The 24,719-nt window shown below is 48.4% G+C and overlaps 1 protein-coding gene across 4 annotated transcripts in view; it reads left to right on the top strand.

Annotated features, from left to right (window-relative positions):
* Window positions 1-24,719, top strand: part of PLXNA4 (plexin A4) — a 477,975-nt gene that overhangs the window by 22,824 nt on the left and 430,432 nt on the right. For all 4 annotated transcript variants that reach the window (XM_054221427.1, XM_054221409.1, XM_054221417.1 and 1 more), the window contains exon 2: window positions 6,112-7,375. In XM_054221427.1, the coding sequence (XP_054077402.1) occupies window positions 6,197-7,375 (1,179 nt within the window). In that variant the 5' untranslated portion in view covers window positions 6,112-6,196. The remainder of the gene's footprint in view (window positions 1-6,111; window positions 7,376-24,719) is intronic.

Raw genomic sequence — 24,719 nt, 5'->3', positions numbered from 1 at the left:
AGTATTAACAGCATTTTCTTTACTTGCCTACTCCTTCTGTGTGTTCAGCCTGTTTCCGACTGTAAGGTTCGGAACAGCCGCGGAATGGATGGTCCTTACTCTAGAGGAGCCCAGATCTCTGTGAGTACACAGCTGTCCTCTGCATTAATCACATTGGGCTGGCCAGTTATACACTCTTCGTTTAGGAGAACTTCCCATACTCTCGGAACCATCAAGTACTGGTCACTGGCAACTGAAGCTCATCTGGTTTGCAGATAGCCTGATCCTGTGCAGCAAATCCACCGGCTCTACATCCCTCTGAAGCTTTATTTCCAAACCTTATTGCCTCTCCTGGTATCATCTCTGATTTTACAAGTCCTGTTGCTTTTACCCTGGGTCTCTCAGGCTGCCCTGTTCCAGCTGCCTTTTGAATATGTAGTGAAATCTCAGACTTTGAAGACTGGGGATTCTCTCCTGGCTTCTTTGCATTTGGTTTCCCCACCTCCAAATACAGATCTTGGTGCTCCAACAACCAGGAGATCAAGATCTAAAGGTTCTGTTTTTTCCTTTAAGTCCTATATTTTATCCCCCTAGATGTAGATCCAGAGAGTGAAATAGCCAGTGATCACAAAGTCACCGTGAATATGAAGTTATTCTCTGTGCCAGGCTTTGGGGAGACAGTTGAAGTATGGTGCCTGTCTTACGAGATTTGGCTCTTTGTGGATTTATACAGTGCTAATTACAAGGCTTCAGCCTGAGAGAGAGGACTTGTGTCTCACAGATCTTCCTAAGATTGCAAAGCAGGGGGAAGCATCCACCCACCGGCATTCAATGCAACGTAAAGTGTACTATACAGCCTCAGCCAGCAAGAAAATATCTGCCTGCTGACTCACGGAAAAACCTGGGGTCAGAGCCCCTTCCTTGCTGTTTGAGGATCAAAATGGTGTTTTGGGGGTCCCGGCGGATCAGGTCCAGAAAATTTTAAAGACTTCATTTGGGTACTCGTCAGAGCCCCTGAAGCCTTGAAGGGAATTTGCTTGACTTCTGAGGAAGGAAACGCCGCTTTCCTCAAGGCTGTCCTAAAATGCTGTATTTGATATACAAGCTGGGGAGACCTGCTGGGATGAAACCCAGTACATTTTCTTGTCAATATTCATCATCCCTTTAGGGGCGGGGGCTGTGCTTATTCCTCTCCGTGTCTAGAGCCACAGTCTGGTCAGGGTCTCCTGACCTGTGAAGTGCCTTCTAAATTCTTGGCCAACTTGGCATTACCAACCCCATGAGAGTTGCACCTCACTAAAACATGGTAGAGATGTGTTTTGTAGTGAGAACAGAGCCCCAGGAGTGCACGGTGGCTTTGTTGGGAGACAAGAATGAGACTTTTGAAACAGAAGTCAAGCCGATGCTCTGGCTTTTGGCAACTTTTCACTTTTCTCAGTGCTTTGTACTTATATGGTCTCAGACACATGTTCCGCAAGGTAGGATCAACAAAGTTAAGTGCTGTTGTGACATGGTTTGCTTAAAATCAATGACCTTGTGTGCTCTTGGGTGACCTTGCTATGATAGTTTGTTTGGGGGTTTACATTTCTCCAGTTACTGTGACAAGGAATAATTTTAATAGATTTAACCTTAGAATACTTTCAGGCGAGTCTGCTCCAGAAAAGAGAGTTTAATCCTGGTCTCTGGATTTGTAGGTTATTTCCATGACCTCAAAACTCCATTCTTGTTTCTGTGGCACTGAACGTTTGTGTTCTTTCATTCAAGTCTCTCCGTAGCAAATTCCTGGAGGAACTGAGAAACCATTACAAACCTCTCTGCCCTCCCTCCCAAGCACAAAGGAGCAGAGCTCTGACCTGCTTTTGCTGATAGGAAACCAAGTCTGAAAGCCAGGCAGAAACACCATCCACATGCAGTTTTAACACATGGGGGAATCTGGGAAAAAAGGAGAAAAGTCTTACTCCCAGCAAGTGTTAATCCCATCACTTAATATGCTTCTGGCAGATGCGCGGGTAACAAGGTGATGGGCACCATCTGACTGCCTGAATAGAGTAATCTGCATGACGAGGGAAGGCCGTGTTGTCCCACCTCAGCTTAAGTGCTTTGCAAACAACCCACTCCTGAAATTAATCTCTTTATTTGGGACAAGCTGCTGCTTGCGCTGGGATCTGTTCCTTGCGGTGAGCTCCAAAGAAAAGATGCTCTGGCATGGGATGCCCTCAAAGGAAGACTTGCCTTCAGTTTCTGTCAGGCGTTGGACAGGTTGTAAGTTCGGGGAGAAAGGATTTAGCTGAAGTTAGAAGCTGGTTTTTGTTGGGGAAGCTGTTGACAATGTCTCTGTATGAGTTTTCTCTCCGTGTCGGCTCCCAAAGAAAAGATTCTATCCGTGGTAATCAGGGTTTATTAAAGGAAACCAGGGAAAAAAAAAAAAAGTCTTTAGCTGAGATTAAACGGATTGTGTAGCTGCACTTGGGGCTGAATCGCTGCGTGCTGGCTCCGTCGCTGGGTGTCTGCCTCGTCAGCATCTGCGCACGGCCGCCCGCATCCCGGGAAGTGAATAGCCGTGCCTGAGTGGAGCAAAAATAAACAGAGGAGCGTGCCGCCTGATTGACGCTGGGCTTCGTTAACCACCCAGCCCATGCCATTGGCATTGCCCAGGAGTCCCGGGTGCTGTTGGCTTCCTCCTAGCCAGGTGCTGCCTGCTGGAGGACTCACTGAACCCATCCCGCCAGCCACCAGGACCCAGGAGTGGTGTCAGACCCGCTCTGCGGGAGGAGGTGGTGGATGTTCTTCCTCTCCCGATGCTATTTTTCAGCATGTTTTGGTCCTGTTCTGGATTTTAACATGTACTTTTGCTCTGAGCCCCTGGCTGGAGCTGGACCCCGGGGCAGGTTTCCTTCCGTGGCTCTCACGTGTGACTCCTCTTGCCACTGATCTTGCAGTGTCCCTGCTGCCAACGTGTGGCTGTGTCAAGGGACCTGGTGATGTGAATTTGTCTACCGCCTTTGATGGCAGGAGGGTTGTGTGTATGTGAGCCAAAGGGGGGTTGCTGTCATCTCCCATGTGCACCCAGTGACGTGTTCCTTTCAGGAGCTGTCATTGCAGTGGGGTGGATTTGTGCCAGTCTCCAGTACAGGGACGTGACCATGGATTCTGTGAGACTGTCAATCAAATCTCTCATTCCCCTCTCCCTGTACGCTTCCTCCGAAGTCCTTCCCTCCCTGTCAATTGACAGACCAGTCCTTTGTGTCCTCTTTATTCCTGATTTATTCCTATTTCCTCAGACACAGTGCATTCTTCGTGACTTTTTCCCCTTGAAACCTGCTGCGTTTTGAGGATGTATTCAGCATTCCCTAGCTTTCCCATCTATTAACAACCATCAGCTTATTAACCACCAGCTAAGTTAAAAGAATTTAGGAAAGTTTCTTCCTCTTAGGCTTTTTTGCATCCAAACTTTTCTTGTCCAAGGCCCCATCTATTTACCATAGGGTTACACATTGTAGAGTCTTGGGATTGTGTCCTGGAGACAGAACGAAGCTGCATCCTCGCCATCCCCTTCCTCTACAAGTGACAGTCTCACCTCAAAGTCAATCACGATTCGCACCTGCTTGGGCCTCAAAGATTTCACGTCTGGAGCATATCTCCTCTTACGTTGCGTTGGCCACTGATTTGAATGGGCAGATTTCCTCCTGCTGTTGCAACCCTGCTCTTGGGTGTTGTGATGACCTTTGGGCAGAGGGCTCCTGTTGCAGAAGAGGGGCAGTTCATTACCTCTTCAGTGTCTGAGTCACGGCAGTTCCCATTTCCCTGTCCTGCAGCTGTGCTGACTCCGCAGGGCTAAGAGGAGCAAAACAGAGTAAAATATAGGAGTAAAATAGATATCTTTTTAGTACTTGAAAAGAATAATTTCTTCCTAGATCTGTCTAGTGCCCGATCAAACCAACATCTGTTAGAAATATGGATCATAACTCAGAAGTGACGGGAGCCGGTGTTCAGGGTCGCCACGTGATGTTTCTGAACACAGGACTCAAACAGGGACAGCTTCCCTCTTCTGCTGCTCTCTCAAGGATGGCCTCTTTTGAAAGAGGAATGGTTGTGCAGGGAGAGCTCATCCCATCGCTGCTCTATCTATCATAATAAAGGTTATTAAAAGCCTACGTGACCAGCCTGCGTATCCCTGCAGAGCGAATCCTCTCCTGCTCGCAAGACAGTCTTGCAAACTCTGCAGTATAAGCTTGATTTTATTAAATATTTGCTTGACCAGAAAGGCAAAGCAGAACAGGGTAAACATGCCTAAAGTAAATGTGAAATGACCTTTGTCCGTCATCTATCCAGCGCCTGCGGCTGCTGCGGCAGGGAGGGCAGCGGGAGGTGAAGGTGATCATGCAACAGCTTTGAAATTCTGGCTACTGTGAGAATTTTGAAATATTTGGGGTGGCATAAAAGCGGTGGATGCTCTGCAGCAAGCCCAGACTTACCCTTTCCACTATCAGATCTAATCAGTCTACAGGTCAAAAGAAGACAGGATTTATTCTGTTTATTATTTCTTGAAGTAAATTTTTCAGTTCCAGTGGCATTAGCAGAGCTGCAAATCCAGAGCTGTGTCACTGCCACATCTTCCTCCCTGCTGGGATCTGCAAACAGTGATTTTTCCCTTGCCTCCTGCTTGCGCGGGGCTGGCTGTCATCACCTTTGCTCAGCCAGTTACACCCCTGATTTCAGCAAAGTCACTCTGTGAGAGAGGTAATAGGACGCTGGCCTGCAGGAGTGGAGTTGGGTTTTGGCTTGCGTTCTTTAGAAAATCAAGAACAGTTTTGTGAAATTCTGATCTGGGTGTTAAAGAGGGATGGAAGGAGGAAATACATGTGTGCCTCAGCCCGGCCACCGGCAACAAGGGTTGTGTAGCGAGCACTCATCAAAGAGCTTGGCTGGTGAGACCTGAGCTGGTAGGACTCCATCTCCCACATGCTCTGTGGAGCCGTAAGGGGCCAAAGCCACTCTTGGTACAGAAGCAGCCATGAAAAGGCAGAGGACCAGGGAGCAGATGGATGTGTTGAGTAGGAAGATGCGTTTTTCACAGCATGAAGATGGGACTTGGTGATGTGCTCACCACATTACAGAAGCTGTTTGAACCCCGTACTGCTTCCACCACCCTGGTTAAAACCTGGGAGATTTTAAGAGATTGAGTGGTACAAGGAAGCCCCCTTCCCTCTCTTTGGAAAGTCACCAAGCTGGTCCCTTGTAGTTAGTTTTCCTACTTTACGGTCCTTTAGGCTTTATTACTGCCAATAGTTAGACAGCCCCGTTCCCAGTCATCTGAGATGCCCTGGGGAACTGCATCTCTCTTTTAGACAATGTTTTCTTGGCTCTACAGTGGGTGGAGAGCGGTCTTGTGGTGGGAGCCCAGGGGAGGGAGGAGACATGGTGCTCAGTTTGCTCCCTGCTTGGCTGCATGCCATTTGTAGATGTGGCTGGGAAGGCTGGCACACCACAACTCCTGCGTCTGTATTCCAAGCTGGACTGGCATGAGGCAGCTTTGATCTGGAAGCCATGGAGAGCCTGTTCAAACAGGCCCATTCTGGACCGAGGTCTCCCTGAAAGGATATTAATGTCAGACCAGAGCTGGCTTCTTCCTGGCAAACTTCAAGGGTTGCAAAAGAGCTCAGCATCCATCTGGTCCTGTCCCTGTAGGCAGGTCCCTGACCTTCTCTAGGCTTCAGTCTCTCATCCAGAAGAGCAGGATAATAATCCTTCTCCTGCCCTGTCTTCTTAGATAGCAAATACACAATTGGGTCAAAGTTGGCAGCGCGAACAGCAATATTGCTTGATGTTTCTACCATTAGCCTCCTGCATTGCTCTGGCTTTTTGTGCTGCACCGTGGGGCGCGTGTGTGTGTGTACTGGAGAGTAACAGGGTGCTGATTTATTATTATGCTATGTGATTTCTGCTCTTTCTACCAGCATCTTTTCTTTCAGGAGGGCTCCCTTTGTGCTGGTTTTAAGCAGAGAGCTCAGAGACGAGAAAGGGAGGATTAGCAATTAAGTACGCTCTGATGATGGCATGGTTGTGGAGGAAGGAGGAGGAAGGAATACTCCATAGTAATGTACTTTTGTTTTCTTTTCTCTTTGCTTGTAGGGCAAAATCTGCCAGGGAATTGGTGTTCTGAAGACTCTTACAGCTTTTAATCCTCGTTCCCTTGGGAATACAAACCTTTCTAATCATGTCACCGGCCATGTGGAAATGGACTTGCCTGGTTTCTCACCTCCTACTATCCACCACAGTGTCGCCTCTTGGTAGGCAGCAGCCACCCCACCCAAAGAGGTCCTTCATCACTTTCACTGGAGACCAAGCAGAGGGGAACTTCAACCACTTGGTGGTTGATGAAAGAACTGGGCACATTTACTTGGGAGCTGTCAACAGGATCTACAAACTCTCCAGTGACCTGAAGGTCCTGGTGACCCACCAGACTGGGCCTGATGAAGATAATCCCAAGTGTTATCCTCCCAGGATAGTCCAAACCTGCAACGAACCTTTGACACCCACTAACAACATAAACAAAATGCTCCTCATAGACTACAAGGAGAATCGATTGATAGCCTGTGGGAGTCTTTACCAGGGCATCTGCAAGCTCTTGAGGCTGGATGACCTCTTCAAGCTGGGCGAGCCCTTCCACAAGAAGGAGCATTATCTCTCTGGGGTGAATGAGAGTGGCTCTGTTTTTGGAGTCATTGTTTCTTACAGCAACATGGATGACAAGTTGTTCATTGCCACTGCCGTGGATGGCAAACCTGAGTATTTCCCCACTATTTCCAGCAGGAAGCTCACCAAGAACTCCGAGGCAGATGGGATGTTTGCGTATGTCTTTCATGACGAGTTTGTGGCCTCTATGATCAAGATCCCCTCAGACACCTTTACCATCATCCCTGACTTTGATATCTACTACATATATGGCTTCAGCAGTGGTAACTTTGTCTATTTCCTAACTCTGCAGCCTGAGATGATCTCACCACCTGGCTCCACCACGAAGGAGCAGGTTTATACCTCCAAGCTGGTCCGGCTTTGTAAGGAGGACACAGCCTTTAACTCCTATGTTGAGGTGCCCATTGGCTGTGAGAAGAACGGGGTGGAGTACCGGTTGCTCCAGGCAGCCTATTTGTCTAAGGCTGGAGCCATCTTAGCAAGGTCTTTGGGTGTTGGCCCTGAGGATGATATCCTCTTCACAGTCTTCTCGAAGGGGCAGAAAAGGAAGATGAAGTCCTTGGATGAGTCTGCTCTTTGCATCTTTGTCCTGAAAAAGATCAACGATCGCATCAAGGACAGACTGCAGTCCTGCTACAGGGGAGAAGGGACGTTAGATCTGGCCTGGCTCAAAGTCAAGGACATTCCCTGTAGCAGTGCGGTAAGTGAAACTCCTAAGCACCCAATCTTGACCTCCTCATGTGCTCATAGGTGTTAGAGCATTGGTCAACGATTAGAGCAGGGACTAAGGAACTGAGACTGCCTCGTCCCAGTCCTGTCTGTGCCTGCACCCAACCAACCACACCACCTAATTTAACCAGTTCATGGCTCAGTTTGCTCATGGACGAGCCGAGGAAGGTATCGCTTTCTGAACTCCGCAGCCGTGTTATGTTTGCTGCTGAACTAAGCCAAGGGGCCTTGAAATCTTTAGGAGGAATTGGCCTCTTGTTGTTGTTACTTCACTGTGCAATTCATTAGGGGTGTAATCACACTTCCTTGCGCAGTCTTGGCTCAAACCTAAACCAAAATAGGACATAGATAATGTCAAAGACTGGTTTCTGTTTCTGCTGGTGTAATTTTATTTCCCTGAGCTGGAGTTGGAGCAGGATTTGTTCAGGGAGCTTTGTGAAGCCAGGGCTTCGTTTCTTCTAGGGCTGAGAAGCACTGGTCATTAACCATCAAAGTCCCTTGTCTTCCAGTTTCCAGCCAGCTCTGTGCTGTCTCTGTGCTGAAAAATTAAGGCCTGGCTACAGATCAAGGATTAAATGGTGCAAGATTTAAGGGCAGGATTGGGGAAGAGGCCGGTATACCTGACCTACAGATGGTCTTAAGAAATTGTCTTAGTTTATTCTGTCGGTTCAGTAAGGTGTGATTGCAGAAATCTGCGTCAGCCCCGCCAGTGTGCGGCTGGCTTTGATACCACGCACAGAAATCAGCATTACAGCCGGCACTGCACCCAGGCTGCTGTAATAGCCGCCTCTCTGGGCTTTGATTTCCTTCCTTAATTAGCTCTTTCAAGTGAGAGGCAAGTTCAAGTCTGAGCAAAGGGAATATGGAGGCACACCAGAGCGCTTGCCTGCCCCATAATCTCAAGGCAGAGTCAGGGCTCGGGCTATGGGATTGCTCCAGCTTTCCTTTGTATTCACGCCCCCTTTGCCGGGGGATCCCTGCTGTTGTTCCTTTGCAGGACAAGGACGGACCAAGAGGAATGCAGACAGAAATTTCATTGCAGGGAGACTGATCGTACCTTTCCCTTCCCCAGTTCCCCTTTACACCAGTGCCCTCAGCATCGTTGCTTGACCTTACCCTGCTCTCACACTCCCACACTGAACGTGCGGAGGGACAAGCCCTTCATTTGAGTTGGGATCTCTTCTGCCCAGACCTGCAAAGCTCCCTGCGGAGTATTGCGCAGGGAGAAAGGCTGTGCCCAAATCTGGCTTTGATTTTCTTTTGTTTAGCCTCAAGGCCTCTGCACATTCAAAGAGCTGCCTTTAGATTTAAGCTGGGAGCTTCCCACTGGAGTTACTTTCCCGGGCTGTTAAACCTCTCCATGCATTTGCAAATCTGCACCGCTTGTGCTCCACACTAACACTTGCAATACTGGACCTCTCAAATCAGGAGGTTTGAAACCTGTCAGTCACCTGGATTCGGTGGCTTTAGACAGGAACTAAAAGAACAACAGGTTTCTTGTGTCCCTTGGGGTAAGTCCCGGACCAAGAAGACTGATATATCAGCCGGAATTTAGAGTGACAGGACTGCAGAGGCTGGGGAGAGGGCAAAGAGCCAGGGGCTGGGTGCCACAGAGGGAGAAACTGTTAGAGCATATTTGTGACTGCATTTCTTCACTGTGAATCAGAGATGCTAATTCTTCGCAGCTGGAGAGGGAGCCTGGAGATCCTTGAAGGAAAAATAGGAGTCTTAAAAGTGTAACTAAGTGGGCTGTCCTCTCCTTAAATGAGTCTACTTAGAGCTGCTGGCAAGCCCTGCCCGAGATCAGCTGTGCTGCCCAAGGGAAGAGTTATTAGTGACTTGGCTGCTGTAAGGGTTGCAGAGTCCAGCCGCTAAGCTTGGAAAATATTTGATGGTTGGTGAAGTATTTTGGAGCCTGGATATATGTCTGCGAGGGCCTTGTCTCCTTTCCTGATGTCCTGCTTGACAGCCAGCCCCCAGCACTGCTGCTCTGCCTCTTAGCACGTGTATTTGAAGCAGCTCTAAAAACAATTACAAAGCCATCGGTGAGACTTTCCCTGGTTTTGTGTGGGTGTCATGTATTTCTCTGCTGGTGCAAATAGAGGCTTAACCTGCCTGTGATCAAGGCTGGGGCTGAACTTCAGCTCTGCTGCCGACATCCCGCATGTGAACAGATATGGCTGATGCGCGTGGCATTGAGCAGATGGGTAGAGATGAGCTGTGGGAAACCCTCACGGGGCATTGTTAGAAATACTGTTAGAAGACATATTCCAGCCCTTCAGAGAAGGACCACAAGGATGATCAGCGGGCTGGAGCACCTCTCCTATGAGGACAGACTAAGGGAGTTGGGGTTGTTCAGTCTGGAGAAAAGAAGGCTCCGAGGAGATCTTATAGTGGCCTACCAGTATCTTAAGGGGGCCTACAAGAAGGCTGGGGAGGGACTTTTTAGGATGTCGGGTAATGGTAGGACTAGAGGGAATGGATTAAAACTAGAGATGGGACGATTCAGACTGGGCATTAGGAAGAAGTTCTTCACCATGAGGGTGGTGGGACACTGGAACAGGTTGCCCAGAGAGGAGGTGGAAGCCCCATCCCTGGAAGTTTTTAAGGCCAGGCTGGATGGGGCTCTGAGCAACCTGATCTAGTGGGAGGTGTCCCTGCCCATGGCAGGGGGGTTGGAACTAGATGGTCTTTAAGGTCCCTTCCAAGCCTAACGATTCTATGATTCTTTGTGGTATTAACTGTAGGACTGTGAATTACGGAGCTGGGCTCATAGCACTGTTCTCTCATCTTGGTGCGTGGTCAGGTCTGTCTTTTGGTAACAAATATTTTTCTAATAGGGCGGCGATAACTGACTCAAAGGGGATCCACATGCTAGGATGCTCCTCTTCCTGCCTTGGTATAATGCGTGCTGAAGGACACTTCGGGGCAAGAGAGGTCTCTTGGGGACCATTCCCAGCACAGCTTTCCTAACCTGCAATATAACGCCCAGAGAAGTGGTGGAATTGCCATCCCTGGAGGTATTTAAAAGATGGGTAGACATGGTGCTTAGCGACATGGTTTAGTGGCGGTTTTGTCAGAGTTAGGCTGATGGTCGGATTCGATGATCTGAAAGGTCCCTTCCAACCTAGGCAATTCTATGATTCTATAATAAGTGCAGGGATGTGGGGGAATGGCGCGCTTGGATGGAGTAGTACAGAGCACAGTCTTCAACTTCTCTGGTCAGGCAGTTTTGTTGGTGCAGCTGGAGCTTGGAAAGCTAAGGTCAGGTAGGACCTGGCAAGAAGCTGGGCTGGATGCGCTGTGTCTCCCGGTCAACATGCAGAGGGAGGCATTGGGTCTCCAGATCTCCTGGAGACTTGCCCTGATCTGATTTGCAAACCCAACGTGAAGGCAAAGGACTGAGACACAACTGTGTAATGAGCCTGTGCTTCCCTCGTGCCAACCACGCATTACATACTGCAGATTTCAGCAGCTTGATAGAAGAATTTCCAGAATGGGAAATATAAAGGACTGGGGATGAATAGATCAATGTGCGTTCCTCCCCTGTCCCTGTGTTACAGGTGTCCTATTACTCTTCAGCATAAATCAGGGAAAAGTGATGGATTTTTTATGTCTGGGCAGTTGATTTGCAAATTGGCGACGTTCACTCAGGTGATGAACAGCTCCAGGTAATACCTCTCTGGTTTTCCTCTCTGCAAATACAGGATAATAGCTTATATTTAAACCGTACACTTGACCCCAAATGCTTAGAAATTCATATAATCAGAGAAAAATGAGGCTGGTAAAAAAATAGAGTCTTATGAGGTCATCTGATTTGCCCTTCTGCCCTACTTATAACATTTCTGACAGATGTTTGTCTCACCTGTTCTTAACCTCCAGCGATGGAGATTCCTCCCTCTCCCTACATGATCTGTCTTTGCTGCTAGGAAGCTTTCCCTCATGTCTAATCTAAATCCCCTTTCCTGATACCGAAGCCATTCCTACTTATACAGCCCCAGAGAGCGATTTCATTCCCTTTGGCTGTTTAGCAAGAGCCTCGTGTGCCACCAAAACGCGACCACTTCTGTGGTGCAGCGTGGCGCATCAACGTGCGGAGCAGAGGGACCGAGGCTGTATGGATGTGCAGGGTGATGGCAGAAGGAAGGACTGTTCTGCGGGGGAAAAATAGGCTTCTTAAAACAGAAGACAGTCTTCAGGTTGGATAAGGAAAGCCGTGGTTTAAATATGTTTTGTGAAGTTTGTAATTAACTGTTGGTACAGTTGGGAAATGCTGAATTTCTTTAAAAAAAAAAAAAGGCAGTTTGGGAGGAGGATGGAGATGTTAAATGGGCTATTTCGGTACAGGACTTGATCATTGGGGATTTGTTGATTTTCATTATTATGGAATAGGATTAACAATAGGTGCCTTTTGAAGCCCAGTGACAATTGCACTACAGGGATGCTCAGTAGCAGAGGCAGGGGAGCCTTCCCCTCTACCTTGGGGACCAAGCAGGTGAACTGTGTGAGACACACAAGCATGGATGAAGAAGAGGAGGGTATTGGAGACCGACCCCAAAGCAGCAGGAGGGTGCCAGGGCCTGCTGGGGAGATGCAAGAGGAATGGGGATCCTTGCTGGAGCTTGGGTCGCAATGGAGTCCCAAGCATGGTGTGTTGTTGGCACATGATCCCGGCTGTCAGCTTAGGAGCTGGTTGAGACCCTGGGCTGCTTTCCTGGGAGACCCTGGTCCCCTCATCAGCCCGATCTGCCTCACAGCATCACCTGCTGCTCTGCAGCCTAACACACTCCAGTCCCTGAAATGAAAAGGTGTCACCTCCATCGCTGTAGCTTTTTACCGGATACACAGTGCAAATATCTGTCCAAAATAATCAAAGTGTCTGTCCCCAACTATTGCCTGGCTTCTGCCTTTTGCCAGTATTTTCTTTTCCTTTTGGCAGGAAATGGAGTTTGACTGTTTAAATTACTGTATTCAATCTCTTCCTGTTTTTCATGGCAGCGCTGTCACTTGGAGGAGAAAAGAAATGTTTTCGAAGCTGACCAGCCAACAAAAGGCCTTGTGTAAAGAACTGGGCAATATTTTTCCAACACTTTTCTAAGAGAGGGCAGGTGAGGTGGGTGTTTGGGACCTGAGTCATTGTCTGATGAGTGACTTGGCTATAGAGGCTTCCTGTGCTTCTGCTACTTCAAGGCGCACCTAAGTCAGCAACTCCCCAAAACATCCTTGCAGTTAACAGTGCCTAGATCCCTGAGAGTCCTACATCTCCTCCATACATCTGTTCCTCAGGTGGACTTTGCCCTCCTACTCCCCTGACCATCCTCGATGCTTGATGCCCACCAAGCAAGGACTGATGTATTCATGGGGTTTAGCTGAATGCAGGAGGAGGTTGTGAAGGGCATATTGCTGATCAGTCCTTCCATGGATGGCTCTCAGGCACGTCTGGATGCCAGTTGGGTGCACAGGTGTTCTGCTTTGGCAACATGAGCACCTCGCCCAAGGATGAACGCTGCTTGGCCCTTGGGGTTGATCCACGGGCTTTCTTCTGCTCCGTGCCACCAGGTTAGGAAGGGCCATTTCTAGCTCAGGTGGCAGAAGGGCTTGGTGTATGTTATGGGACAGTCGATTTGACTCCTAGTGAGGCCACTGATGGTGATGGAGTGGCCACGATTTTCCTATAAACAGCCTATTTCATTACTTTTCTCTTCCTCCCAGGGCTGGTATTTGCCATCGCTGGTGCTAATAGTTCGCAGGTCTGATGGAGCACCTCTAGGACACCAAGATGAGGAACAGCATTACCCGTATTTTACAGGAGGGTTGGCTAAGGCACAGTAAAACATAGCTGTCAGCACGGTTGCAGCTCAGAGACTCCTGGATCTTAGTGCTGTGCCCAGTGTTCCCAAGTGTTGTGGGAACAGGGAATATCGTCCTTGCTATTGTGTTCCTCTCTAGCATGGGGGACAGAAAAACAGGGTCATTTAGAAAGGAGGGCATGGGCTGGAGCTGCTGGAAAGAAGGGGCATTTCGAGGAAAAAGATCACTTTATGAACTGAAAAGCAGGAATTGTCATCTCTATCTGTCATTTCGCCCCATCATTTTCCCTTAAAAGGGAAAGGTTGGGATGAAAGGGAGTGTTAACTTTTGCCTAGCCCTTGGAAAGAGGAATGCATGGAAGGAGGTCCATGCGATACTGCTGCTTTGACATTTTGCACACTCAGCCCCTGCCTGTTTCTCCTGGCTGGCTTGGCCAGTAGGCGAGCCTGCCACTTTCCCAGGGGAATGACTCACGGTCACAGGAATGAGCTATCGGTTTCATTAGACCTCGTAGTGTCACCGCTTGCCGGTCGGGCTATCCTAAGTAAATCTCTGCGAGGGTCAATGCCACTCCTGCTTGCACAATAAAGCTTTTTGTTCATCTCTACTGGATAGACCATGCACAAGAGGTTTGCGTACATGTCTTTATTCCAAATTATACAAGCTCACGTTTTTGATCCAAAGGGCTCATGGTCGGTTGAGGTCAGTTCTTGGTCAACTTTTAAAAGTGCTTTCCTCTTCTTTCTCTGAAGCTGCAAGCAAGAGCAGGAACAAAAAAAAAGTGAAAAAAAAAAAGACACGGTGCAGTTTGTGCAAAGGCAGTAGCCTCAGAAATACGGTAATGCCTCTCTGGGAATGCTCACTGGAGACTCAGAGACGGAGCAAACAGGCTTATTACTGCCAGATCTCTATTTGTATAATTGGTCACATCAGTTTGTGTTGGATGGGAGTGTGCGTGCGTATGTGCGGAGCGTGTTGTTGGAGGGACTTGCTGAGCCCAGCAACTTTGATAAGAGGTGACAAGCGTCCTCTTGCTGACGCTGGGAGCTGGAGTGGATGGAGGGCTTAACCAGGGAGTCAATAACGGACAAGGGGCAGGGCGCTAGCTTAGGGTTCCTGCAGCTGAGCTCTGTGATTTGCACATCTCCCCCATGCACCTTCCCACTCCTCATTTCTCCATCTCCAGCAGGCCTGACCATCCTTTCCACTGCAAAGCTGGCTGTACTCCGGGATGAAAGACACTTCATCAGAGAGAAATGTCATATTATCTTGCTACATGATGCAGCTCAGGCGAAAGCGGAGCAGGGAGCTCTCTCCAGGGACGCGGCTGGTATTTCTCATGATTATTGTCAGTGGTGGAAGTGACCAGAGATGTCTGGGGCCGTGCTCCTCAGGCTAATGGAGAGCAGCTGAGTTCAAATCTCCACCGCTCCGAGCAAGGTCCTGGCCCCTCTGTAAATGGAATTAGGAAAGTCTCCCCATCTCTTCCTCTGTGAGGTGACCAGCGGGCTCATTAACTAATTAGCACTAATTCATTGATTAACATGCCTAGTGTTCAAGCTAGGGACACGATGGTTGGGGTCTAATGGAGTTGCAGGAACAAGACCCTCCTGGATTTTCCATACTTGCCTATGGCTGAGCAGTGATGGGTGAGCACTGCAGGACTTCTCCAGCACCTGCATGAGCTTTCAGTTCAGCCTGGGTACAGATGCTGGCAACATCCCAGTCCTCTGGACATCCTCAAAAGCCCATTCAGGTGGGCATGCACTGCTAACTTGGTGGTGACAGCTCATTTGCAGGGGCTTCTCAAGCACCACCTTGATTCATCTTCACTTTTTCCTCGGTAGCGGTCCTTCCTCCCATGTGCCACCTCTCTGCTTTGAGCCAGTAGGGATAAGGACACTTCCCTGCCTCTGTAAAGTGCTCTGCGTTCCAGGCAGGAAAAAAAGTGACTTTGGAGGCCCTGGGGGAGAGAAAACCAAAAACTCTTAAACACCTACATCAACTGAAGCTTGCACTCAAGGACTGTAAACCAGGGCCTAATTGCATGGAGAGGATGATTGCATTTGAGGTATTAAGTACGTTCCTCATTATTAAACACCTGTCCTTGAAAGGATACTTCCAGATCAGTGTGCATGCAGAAATAATGCTGGCGGTAATCAATTACCTTCTTATCACACCCCCACCCTGCAACCTCTCCTTCCAAAGTCCTCATTGTTTGTCCTGGGGGGGGGAAAAAAAAGCATGCTTTGGTAACAACCTCCTTCTCAAACCCATTTATTTACTTCCCAAGCCAAACGCAAGAGGAAACCCTATGCCTTTAAGTGGCCGGGTGCCAAGCCCGTGCGCCCAGTGCTGTTCTCTCCTGGCTCCTCGCGTCTGGTTGACCCCGCTCACACAAGATGTTCATTGAGGATGGAGCAGAGCCCAAGGCTGCTGACTCGCTGTTGTGTCTGAGATATTTCAGGCTCAGCACCCTCCCTCCACCATCGGTCCCATCTCTGGACCACGTTGGTTCTGCCGGAGCAGCTCAGCGTCTTTCAGCGTCAGCCCCAGGTCCTGGTGGTCCCCCAGTAGCTGCTTCTGCAGGTGAGCGAGGTGCCAGCTTGTCCATCACTGCTTGGGCCATTTGCCAGCGCTGCTTGCCACACGAACAATTAGATTTGTTTCTGGGAACTGATCTTTGCCGCTTCCCCTGCCAGCGAACCAGGCTGTTTTCTTCTGTGGTTGAGCCCTGCGGTCGCCCGTGGCTCAGCCTTGCATTTTTGGAGGGCTCCATATGATCTCCTCGCATTCAATTCCACGCCAGGAGATCAGCTACTTCGCAAACCTGACCTCTTATTGCCTCGCCAGGAGGTCGCCTTGCAGGCCAACGGGAATGCTTGTGCAACAGTGGGTTGTTTTTTTTTTTTTTTTTTTTTTTTTTTAAAAAAAAAAAAAGCAGCAAACAAAACCCAGCCATCCTGGAAGAGCCAGAAGCAAAGTGACTCCAGCTCCCTTCGTGAGCCTGATGCTATTTAAAGCATCTCCGGGCTGGGGGCAGCCGAGCGCGGGAGTTTGTACAATAACCGTTCTGTTGAGGAGGGGGTCGAGGGGATGCTGGATTCAGCGTTGCTTTCTGGGCCAAACCCTGCACAGACCCTTTCTCGCTTGCCTGATGCAAGTGTAGCTGACAGGGTGAAAAACAGTGCAGGGTCTGTCTTAGTACTTGGAGAATCAGCGGAGATGTTTAGCCTCTGGGAACAATCTGATGCACATGTCTGTATTTATTTTATATTCCAGCACACACACACACACAACGTAGAACTTTTTTTTAACCCCCCCGAATTAAGTATGTTTCTCTATTTATCCAAATTGCATGGAAACATGGCTCACTGTAATACTGGGTAGGATTAATTCAGATGCTGGAAGTGTCCATCCTGAAGACTGGCTGGTTTGAAGATGGAGATGAGAAAGGCCAATGTCCCTACAGAGAGATGCCCAAGTCTCATCTGACCGTATTTCTGCCCCAGACACTCCCAGTCTAGAATCTGCATGACTGTACTGGTGTGGGATATGGTTTTGCTGCATGTTTGCGTGAGAGGCAGTTTATTAGCGCTGGCCCAGTCTTTGGGTAACATGAGAACAGCGTTGGGATGGAACATGGTGTTTGCAGAGCCAACGTGGGCCTGTAGATATGTCCAAGTTCAGGACAGAGCTGTGGACCTGGGTGTCCTGCACACATGTACCTCCGAACCATCCTTCTCTTCACTCTTATTTTGTTGCACAGATAAATGTCAGTAAGTGGATGAATGTGGTTTGCTCAAATGCAGACTTTTGTTGCGTCTTTCTCCTGCAGAGAACTACGCAATACCTGACATCTTCCCTGTGCCGCCACCCCTCAGTTTCTTCAGTTTAGGAGCTAGTAAACATTGCATCCCCGATGTTTTCTGCTTTGTCTTGCAGATTCTAATAATATTTCAAATATTTAAAGAAGTACTTGAAATGCAGGAAAGGCAAGACAACCCAGATCTGCATGCAACTAAATGGTGGCACCGCAGAAAGACAGAGACACCTCTGTTCCCTGCATGCCGTATTGGAGCTGGCGTAGCTGATAGAGCATGTGGGTGACATTAGATCAGTAGGAACAACATCGCATTTTCCCTGTTTCAATGTCATTACCCCGCCGTTGTCAGTGTTCCAAAATATAATAGGATTTGTTCAGCTGATTTATCCTGTAAACAAGCGATATTAGCCAGGCGCGCGTTTAGACACACAGGGAGAGTGGGAGAGGCAGAGTGAGGGAGCGTGCAGAAGGGAATAATAAAAATGTACTCCTCCTAATGAGGGAATGACCCAGCACTTATCAATGGGTCGGGGCTATTGGTCGGGATCCTGCGCCAAGAAACACAGGGCTGTAATTGTAATGGTGTCCCTGCTCCTGAGGGCCGGCTGCAGCCTCGTCCCGCTCTCAGATGCAGGAGAAGTTTGAGCTTAATGGCTTGAGCGAATTTATACTCGGCTGACACGGGTGCTCCGAATTCCTCAAGTACCGAGATCTGCACGGATAGAGGCAGCGAGTGGGAAGATATTTCTTTTCAGGGCTCGAGCGCTTCAGTTTGTTGTTTAAACTGATAGACAGGCTTCTTTAAATTCATTTTCTGGGAGATGATAGGACCGGACGCAACTCGGTTCTCCCTGATACAGCTGCGCAGCCCTGGAGCTCAGCAGGGCTCTCCGACATTCGGTGAGCAAGTCAGGGCTTCCTGTAGCCAGCCGAGCTCTCTCAGTTTCCCCCTGCTGAAGAGTAACAGCACATACATGGCGTTCATTACAACACTTAGCTTACCTTCGCAGGACCGCGGTGAGGCTTAATTAATGCTTTTAAGCGGCTCTGGGATCTCCGGGCGAAGGTGATGCTTGCATGCAAAGCAGCGTTGTTGTTTAATTTATATAGAGCTGTTGGTGTGCGTGGCACTTTGCAGCCCAAATGATAATTTTGCCTGTGTAACAAAATAATAATTATAGTAATTGTGATTCAGTGGAGAATCTCTGGTGGTGCCGGCGTAGGGGAGGCAGCTGGACTCTATCCGGCAAGGTGCTGGTGTGCGTCACTGGAATAGGAATGAGGGGTTCCTGGCAGCTGCCAGAAATGCTCCAGAAATGCTGGTTTAACCATTCTGCTGCCAGCCAGTACTGGAGATAATGGGCCAGGCACGTTCTCCGTGAAAGGGAGGAGAGGTCAGCAAGAGAAGAGCCCTGCAAGCGTGGATGTTGCGTCCATCGGGTGAAGATGGGCATGAGTAACTTGGGGAAGGGCATGTCTCTGTTTGGTGTCTCTATTGGATGGACAAGCCTGAGAGAAACCCATGTTACGGCAAGGATGCTTAGGATTACGGCACACAGCTGACACAGGATAGAGCTCCAGTCTCTTCTTATACCTCTCTCATCACTGCAGTAGTTGTTTCCAGGAATTTTTTGTATAGAAAACCTTTGGCTGATCATGGAACTGCAGTGTCCTTTAGGATAAAATGCAGCAGCTAGTGAGCGCTTCTCTTTCTCTCAAAGGTGCCTTTCTGCCTACACAGAAAATCCTTTTCACCTAAGAATTTCACTTTCTGGGACTCCTACTCCCCATCTCAGCTACAGCAGCATCAGGGGAAGTCAGTGCTACTGTGTTTCAGGTGCGTAACACAGCTTTGCTGGTGGAATATGTTCTTACAGAAGAGCTCTAGCAGCTTATTTGATCAATACTTCACTTTTGAAAAATCCCTAAATGCTTATTTACCCAATAGACCATGGCGGTTTCAAAGGCAGAACTCCACACTCAATAATCTCTTTTTTTGGGGTGTGAAAAATTTTAAGTGAATTTTTTAAAGCTCATGGAAAGCACTGAGCTGAGAGCCACAGAGATCATATTCTTCTGTTTATCCTTCAGTGCTTCATCCATACAATCCTCCAGCCTCTGATCCAGCAAGGGGAAGTTTATGGGACCGCAGAAGAACTCAGTTTCCTTCTTACAGTCACGCTTGCTGCTCTTCAGCTCCCATCCATCCTCCTTATTTGTAGGTATAGTTGCCATCTGTGAGATGGTGAACCTCAGTGACCACACACCTTGAGGATCTGATTTTCACCCCAGCTGCATGGCTTGGTGTGCTAATGCTGAGAGTTGGAATAGTAATGCTGTAAATCTTATTGAGGGCTTGGAAAAGACATATGCAAAAGAGAGATTTGGCTGACACAGTGATGGTGTTTCCCATCCCTGGAGGTGTTCAAAGCCAGGTTGGACGGGACTTTGAGCAACCTGGTCTAGTGGGAGGTGTCCCTGCGCAGGGCAGGGGAGTTGGAACCCGATGATCAACCAGTTGAACCCTTCCAACTCTAACCATTCTATGATTCTATATGGGATATGAAGACCTCCATAAATGGGAGTGTTTGTACTACCTCAGTCTGACACTCTGCATTGCTGCTGGAGGTACTGGCCTTCTTCACTGCCTATATTGGACTCTCGGGGTCTAACCAAGGCACTAGAAATATCACTTAAGTTACAATATCCAAACACGGAGAGTGCAAATATCCTGCTCAAAAATATTGCCAGATATCTGAGTCTGTTCTGCACCTTGCCCTGTTTATCTTGACATAGCATGACTGTTTCTCCTGGCAAGCGCTTGGAGGTGAGGTTGACATGGGAGCTGAAGGAGGCAGTGAAGCTGGGATCAGTACACCATCTGCCAGTGACACAGATTCATTAACCTGCTGGTGTTTCAGGCTAGATCATAGAATCAGAATCACAAAATGGTTTAGGTTTGAAGGGACCTTAAAGATCATCTAGTTCCAACACCCCTGCCATGGACAGGGACACCTCCCACTAGACCAGGTTGCTCAAAACCTCATCTAACCTTAATGGTAGGAGTGTCTTCTATGCAAGTGACCAAGAAGTAAGAACATTGTTTTGCTGAGGATGGTTTTGCACGCTTGATATCTATGGTGTGCTTCTCTGGATGGTCAGTCTTGGACTTTCCTTCATGGGGGATGAACTGTTTCCCTCTGATAGCCCAGTGCTGCTTCCAGAGCAGAAATGCTGCTGCTGGACAATCCCATGCCAGTACTAAGGCAATGTGCATAGCAAAAGTGGGAACAAGTGTTTGAGAACAAACCATGGGCTGAAAAGCATTTGCTCTGTGGATGTGAGACAGAATCAGCAGACCCTGAAAGTTGGGGTCTGCATCTCCAGGGTCTGCCGCATGAAATAAGAAACGCAAACTCACTGCCAGCATTGCTTAAATTTTTGTAATCTTGGGGTCTAGAAGATTTTTAGGGGTTCACTACTCAATGTACATGGTATGCATCTTATGGCATTCTAATCATTCAGAAAGTCAGGACCTAGAGGATGATAAATTTATAGCAACAGTTACTTCTTACTAATAATCAACCAGCTCTGCTGAGCAAAAGGCCTGAAGACTAAAGAAACCTGTTGGTCTCTGTAAGAAAGGCAGCCTCCTCTTCAGGAAATTGCAAATTTTACGACGTGGAGGTACATGGTGTAGACTGTTGGGAAGCCTTATGCTCACAGTGCAGCAGGAACGTAAATGTGGGCATAAAAAGTCTGTACTACATTAAGATTCTGCAGCACTCTGGAAACTTGACACCAGTCCTTGAACTGATGCTTAAACTGGAGACCTAAATACCAAATGCCTGTACCAGATCTACTCAATTTGAGTAACTTTCCCCTTTGTTCCTGCGTTCCCGAATTATGTTTGACTGAACACCTCTTAGCATAGTGGGTGCAATTTCCCTGTAATTGGTAAAGTTACTGTAACTGCACTGTCATTTGTATATGGTGACATGTAATTGCATGGTAACCATTGCTGTGGTTGCACAAGTGAAAAGCAGTGTGCAATTATAATGTATTTCCAAATGCTGGCTCTTTATCCAGCTTCCATTATATCACAGAGCACCCTGGGGAAACGGTACTGGATATTTTCGCAAGTCATTAGACTGCAGGCTAACCGCTGAAGAGTGGGTTGGTTGGTGATCTATGCTATCTTTGCTTGGTGGCCCAGGGTTCCCATCTTTCTGTCCGCAAAATTTCCCCGTGGCTTTGAATTGCAGATGACAAAGGTCTACAGCCGTTGATGCTCACTGGGCAAGCCTGCAGCCTTTTCCTGACCCACTGTCAGGAATGCATGTGATGGGGAGGGCAGCAACAGGCATCAAATTATGTGAATGATGTGGCAGGAGGTGAAAGTCAGAGGGGCTGTCTCCATCCTGGGCTAGGGCCTCATAGATAGACACAGCCAACGGGCTGAAAGGTGGTGGTTCTGCCAAAGTTCACAGCGCAGATAGTAGGGAGAAAGTCAGATGAACCAAAGTCCACTGGTCTCAGAGGCATCAGAAGAGACTCAGAGGCAAAGCAAATCCAACTTAAGGAAGGCAAGGTACTAATGCCAGGGGTAGGGCAAACCAGCATCTAACCAGAAGTTCACTGGGCAGTGAAGGCCATGTTTATACCATTAAGAGAAAAGGCAAACAGGAGAAACACAAGCCTTGGGTACCACACTGCTGCCGCTGGAGTTTAAAGACCTGTGGTTTGCAGGCAGATGGTTTCCATCATTTGCAGCTCTGCTGGGTGAAGATTTATGGTTCACCCCTGCACCAGGTGATCTAGACCCTAAATTTCCTAGCTTGTATCTCTTTGGGTACCGTGAAGTTCCTGGTGACAGATTTTCCTAGGGCTTCCATCTCTCTTGATTTTTAAATATTCTGTTGAGTAGGATACATGTCCACCCTCAGCCTCACTGAGCCCTTGCAGTCAGGAAGGAAAGAAGATCTTGCAGTCAGGTGATGGAAAAGACCTTGGATATCTCCTTGCAAAGACTCAAATGCACATTACTGTTGATTTCTTATTGCTGTTGGCTCCCTGGCCCTGCTGGCAGCACAGACAGCCGTAATGTATGCGTTCCCTCCATTGTCTGGCGTAGCCAAGCCTGAGATAACAAGAGCGAGAAGCCAAGTACCTGCCACCGTATGAAGACAGGGCTGTTAGGTATTAGCTGTAAATCAAAGGCGAGACTTGGCCGTTGGGACAGCCTTTCTCCCCAGTGAGTCTGTGGAATTGCTTTGGAGCCTGCTGAGATATCTGGAAAAAGGCCCTGGTGCTTTGATTAAGGAGGAAGATTTCACCGGAGCGAAAGCAAGGAGGAACGAGGGATGGCTAATCCTTTATCGAAGCTTTTCCCAAAATATGGATTAGGCTGTAGTTGATTATCAGGGGCTGTTTCAGAGCAAAATAGCTAAAGCAGATGTTTAAGGGACAATTGTGGTTTATTATGAGCAGTGTTTGTACTGGCTCCCTAATATCTGGTGCTTCAGCCCTTTGTGCAATGCCAAAGTGCTCGCTTCTGGTGGGGAATCAGATGAGGACGGGGAAGGAGGTGTTGTAATCAGAGCTCTAACCCTTCTGCTGAGTTTGGGGGTTTTTGGGGCTCAGCAAATCCCTAGGGGACTGAGCCAGCACCAGCCTTGTAAAACCATCCTCTCCAGGAGGGCTTGGTTGTGCTAATTATTTATTTGATAGGCTTAATCCTGGAGAAGGCAAATGCCTGCCAGAATCCTCCTGTAAATCAGGCCCATTCTTTTGCACATCCTTCCTATTTCACTGGTGAATGTGACACTTGGCCACGGTGTCACGGCTGCAGATGAGCCCCCTGGTTGCCTGTGCAGGGACCGGCGGCAGGAGCAGACTGCAGCCTCCCACGTGCTGGTTCCCCCCGAACATCAGCCCAAGATGGAGAGGCAGCTGGTGGGACTCGGGAGGGCATTTATGCCCTGGGAACTGCCAATCATTCTCGCATGAAGATATTTTGGATATGTAGAACACCTTATAAACCTGTGTTTAGAAGCTTTCCTGGGGCAGAGGGACGGTGAACAATATTCCCTCTTCTGCAGGTGGGAACCTGGAGCAGGATGAGAAACTCATTGACTCCGGTCCAACATCTCAACCGCATCCCTTCTGAGATACCTACAGACTGTGCCGTGGATTTCTGGGTTAGATTTTAACTAATGCGAGATGCAAGAATTGCTGATCCTATTCCTGCCTCTTTAGATCTTCCCTTTGCCCCTCCCCGGTATCCCAGCTGGCGCGGCAGCAGTGTTGCAAGCAGAGTGAATTCATGTCCTCACCTCCGCTTTCATTCTGGAAAGTCGTTAACGTGAAATTGCCGAGCAGGGAAGCTCCAGAGAGTTTAACGTGGCTACTTTATATTGCTGCTAGGAGTGCCTGGAATTGAAAATAAACCTGTGCTTGCAACTCCTGACCCTTTCATCATAAATCCAAACTTCCTTACGTGTTTCTCTTTGCTGAAGAAGATGACTGTATTTCTGTCTTTACAAAGGCGTGTGTGTAGCTGAGAGCCACAGCTGCACAGAAGCCGGGTGATGTTTATATGTAGGTTTTCGCTTGCTGGCATTTTTTTTGCAGATGATCCCTAGAGGAAATAACCCAAATGTGTTAAATGAAAATAGTTTTCATGTGGTGCGTGGCTGGCTGGCCTTGCTCCTATTCTTGGGGGATGGTTGTCCACGTCACAAACCACAACTCTGCGATTGCTTCTCCGGCACCCACGCAACAGCGTGTGAGTGAGCACCGTGGCCTCATCTGCCCTCACGCACCAGTTTGCGTGTCTCAGAGGGTAAGGTGTGCTGTGGTGGTCCTAGATCTCATCTGAACTGTGTCATGTAAGAGAAAGTGCTGATTTTGCACTTCGGCCTTGCCCTGGTGCTTGGATCATCATAGAATGGTTTGGGTTGGAAAGGAGCTTTAAAGGCCATCTAGTCCCACCCCCTGCCATGAGCAGGGGCATCTTCACCTAGATCAGGTTGCTCAGAGCCCCATCCAACCTGACCTGGAACATTTCCAGGGATGGGCCCTCTCCCACTTCTCTGGGCAACCTGGGCCAGTGTTTCACCACACTCAGCGTAAAATATTTCTTCCTTATTTCTAGTCTAAATCTTCCCTCTTTTAGTTTAAAGCCACTATCCCTTGTCCTATCACAACAGATGCTGATAAAAAGTCTGTCCCCATCTTTCTTATAAGCCCTTCTTATAAGAACGTGTCTTCCTGTAAATAATCTCAGGGAAATAAAATGAAATAAATGGGCTTAAAGTTAGTTTTGTGTCTGCATGGGGGAAAACCATGATATCAGCCCCATTAAGGCTAGGTCTGAGTTCAGCTGGAGCTGGGCCCAGCTTGATGAAGGAGGAACTAACCTGTGGCTGTTGGATTAATTAAGCCTCACAGGCTGGAGATGTGCTGCAGATCAGCCCCAGGTTATTGTGGTTGATGCTGGGATCTCTGGGTCTATATCCTCTTGGGGTTTTGTGGGTAGGTGAGAGTTTTCTCTGGCTATGTGAGCTCTGATATACATCTACAGCAATCATATACTCTAGCTAACGCAGCCTGGCTGGTGATCAAGTGGGTTACAGAGGGCCCAGTGCTGTATCCTTACAGCCGTGAAGACTCAGAC

This window comes from Rissa tridactyla, chromosome 1 (genome assembly GCF_028500815.1).
Source record: "Rissa tridactyla isolate bRisTri1 chromosome 1, bRisTri1.patW.cur.20221130, whole genome shotgun sequence".
Taxonomy (NCBI): domain Eukaryota; kingdom Metazoa; phylum Chordata; class Aves; order Charadriiformes; family Laridae; genus Rissa; species Rissa tridactyla.
The sequence above is the reverse complement of the archived record's forward strand: the minus strand, read 5'-3'. Positions and strand labels throughout refer to the sequence as shown.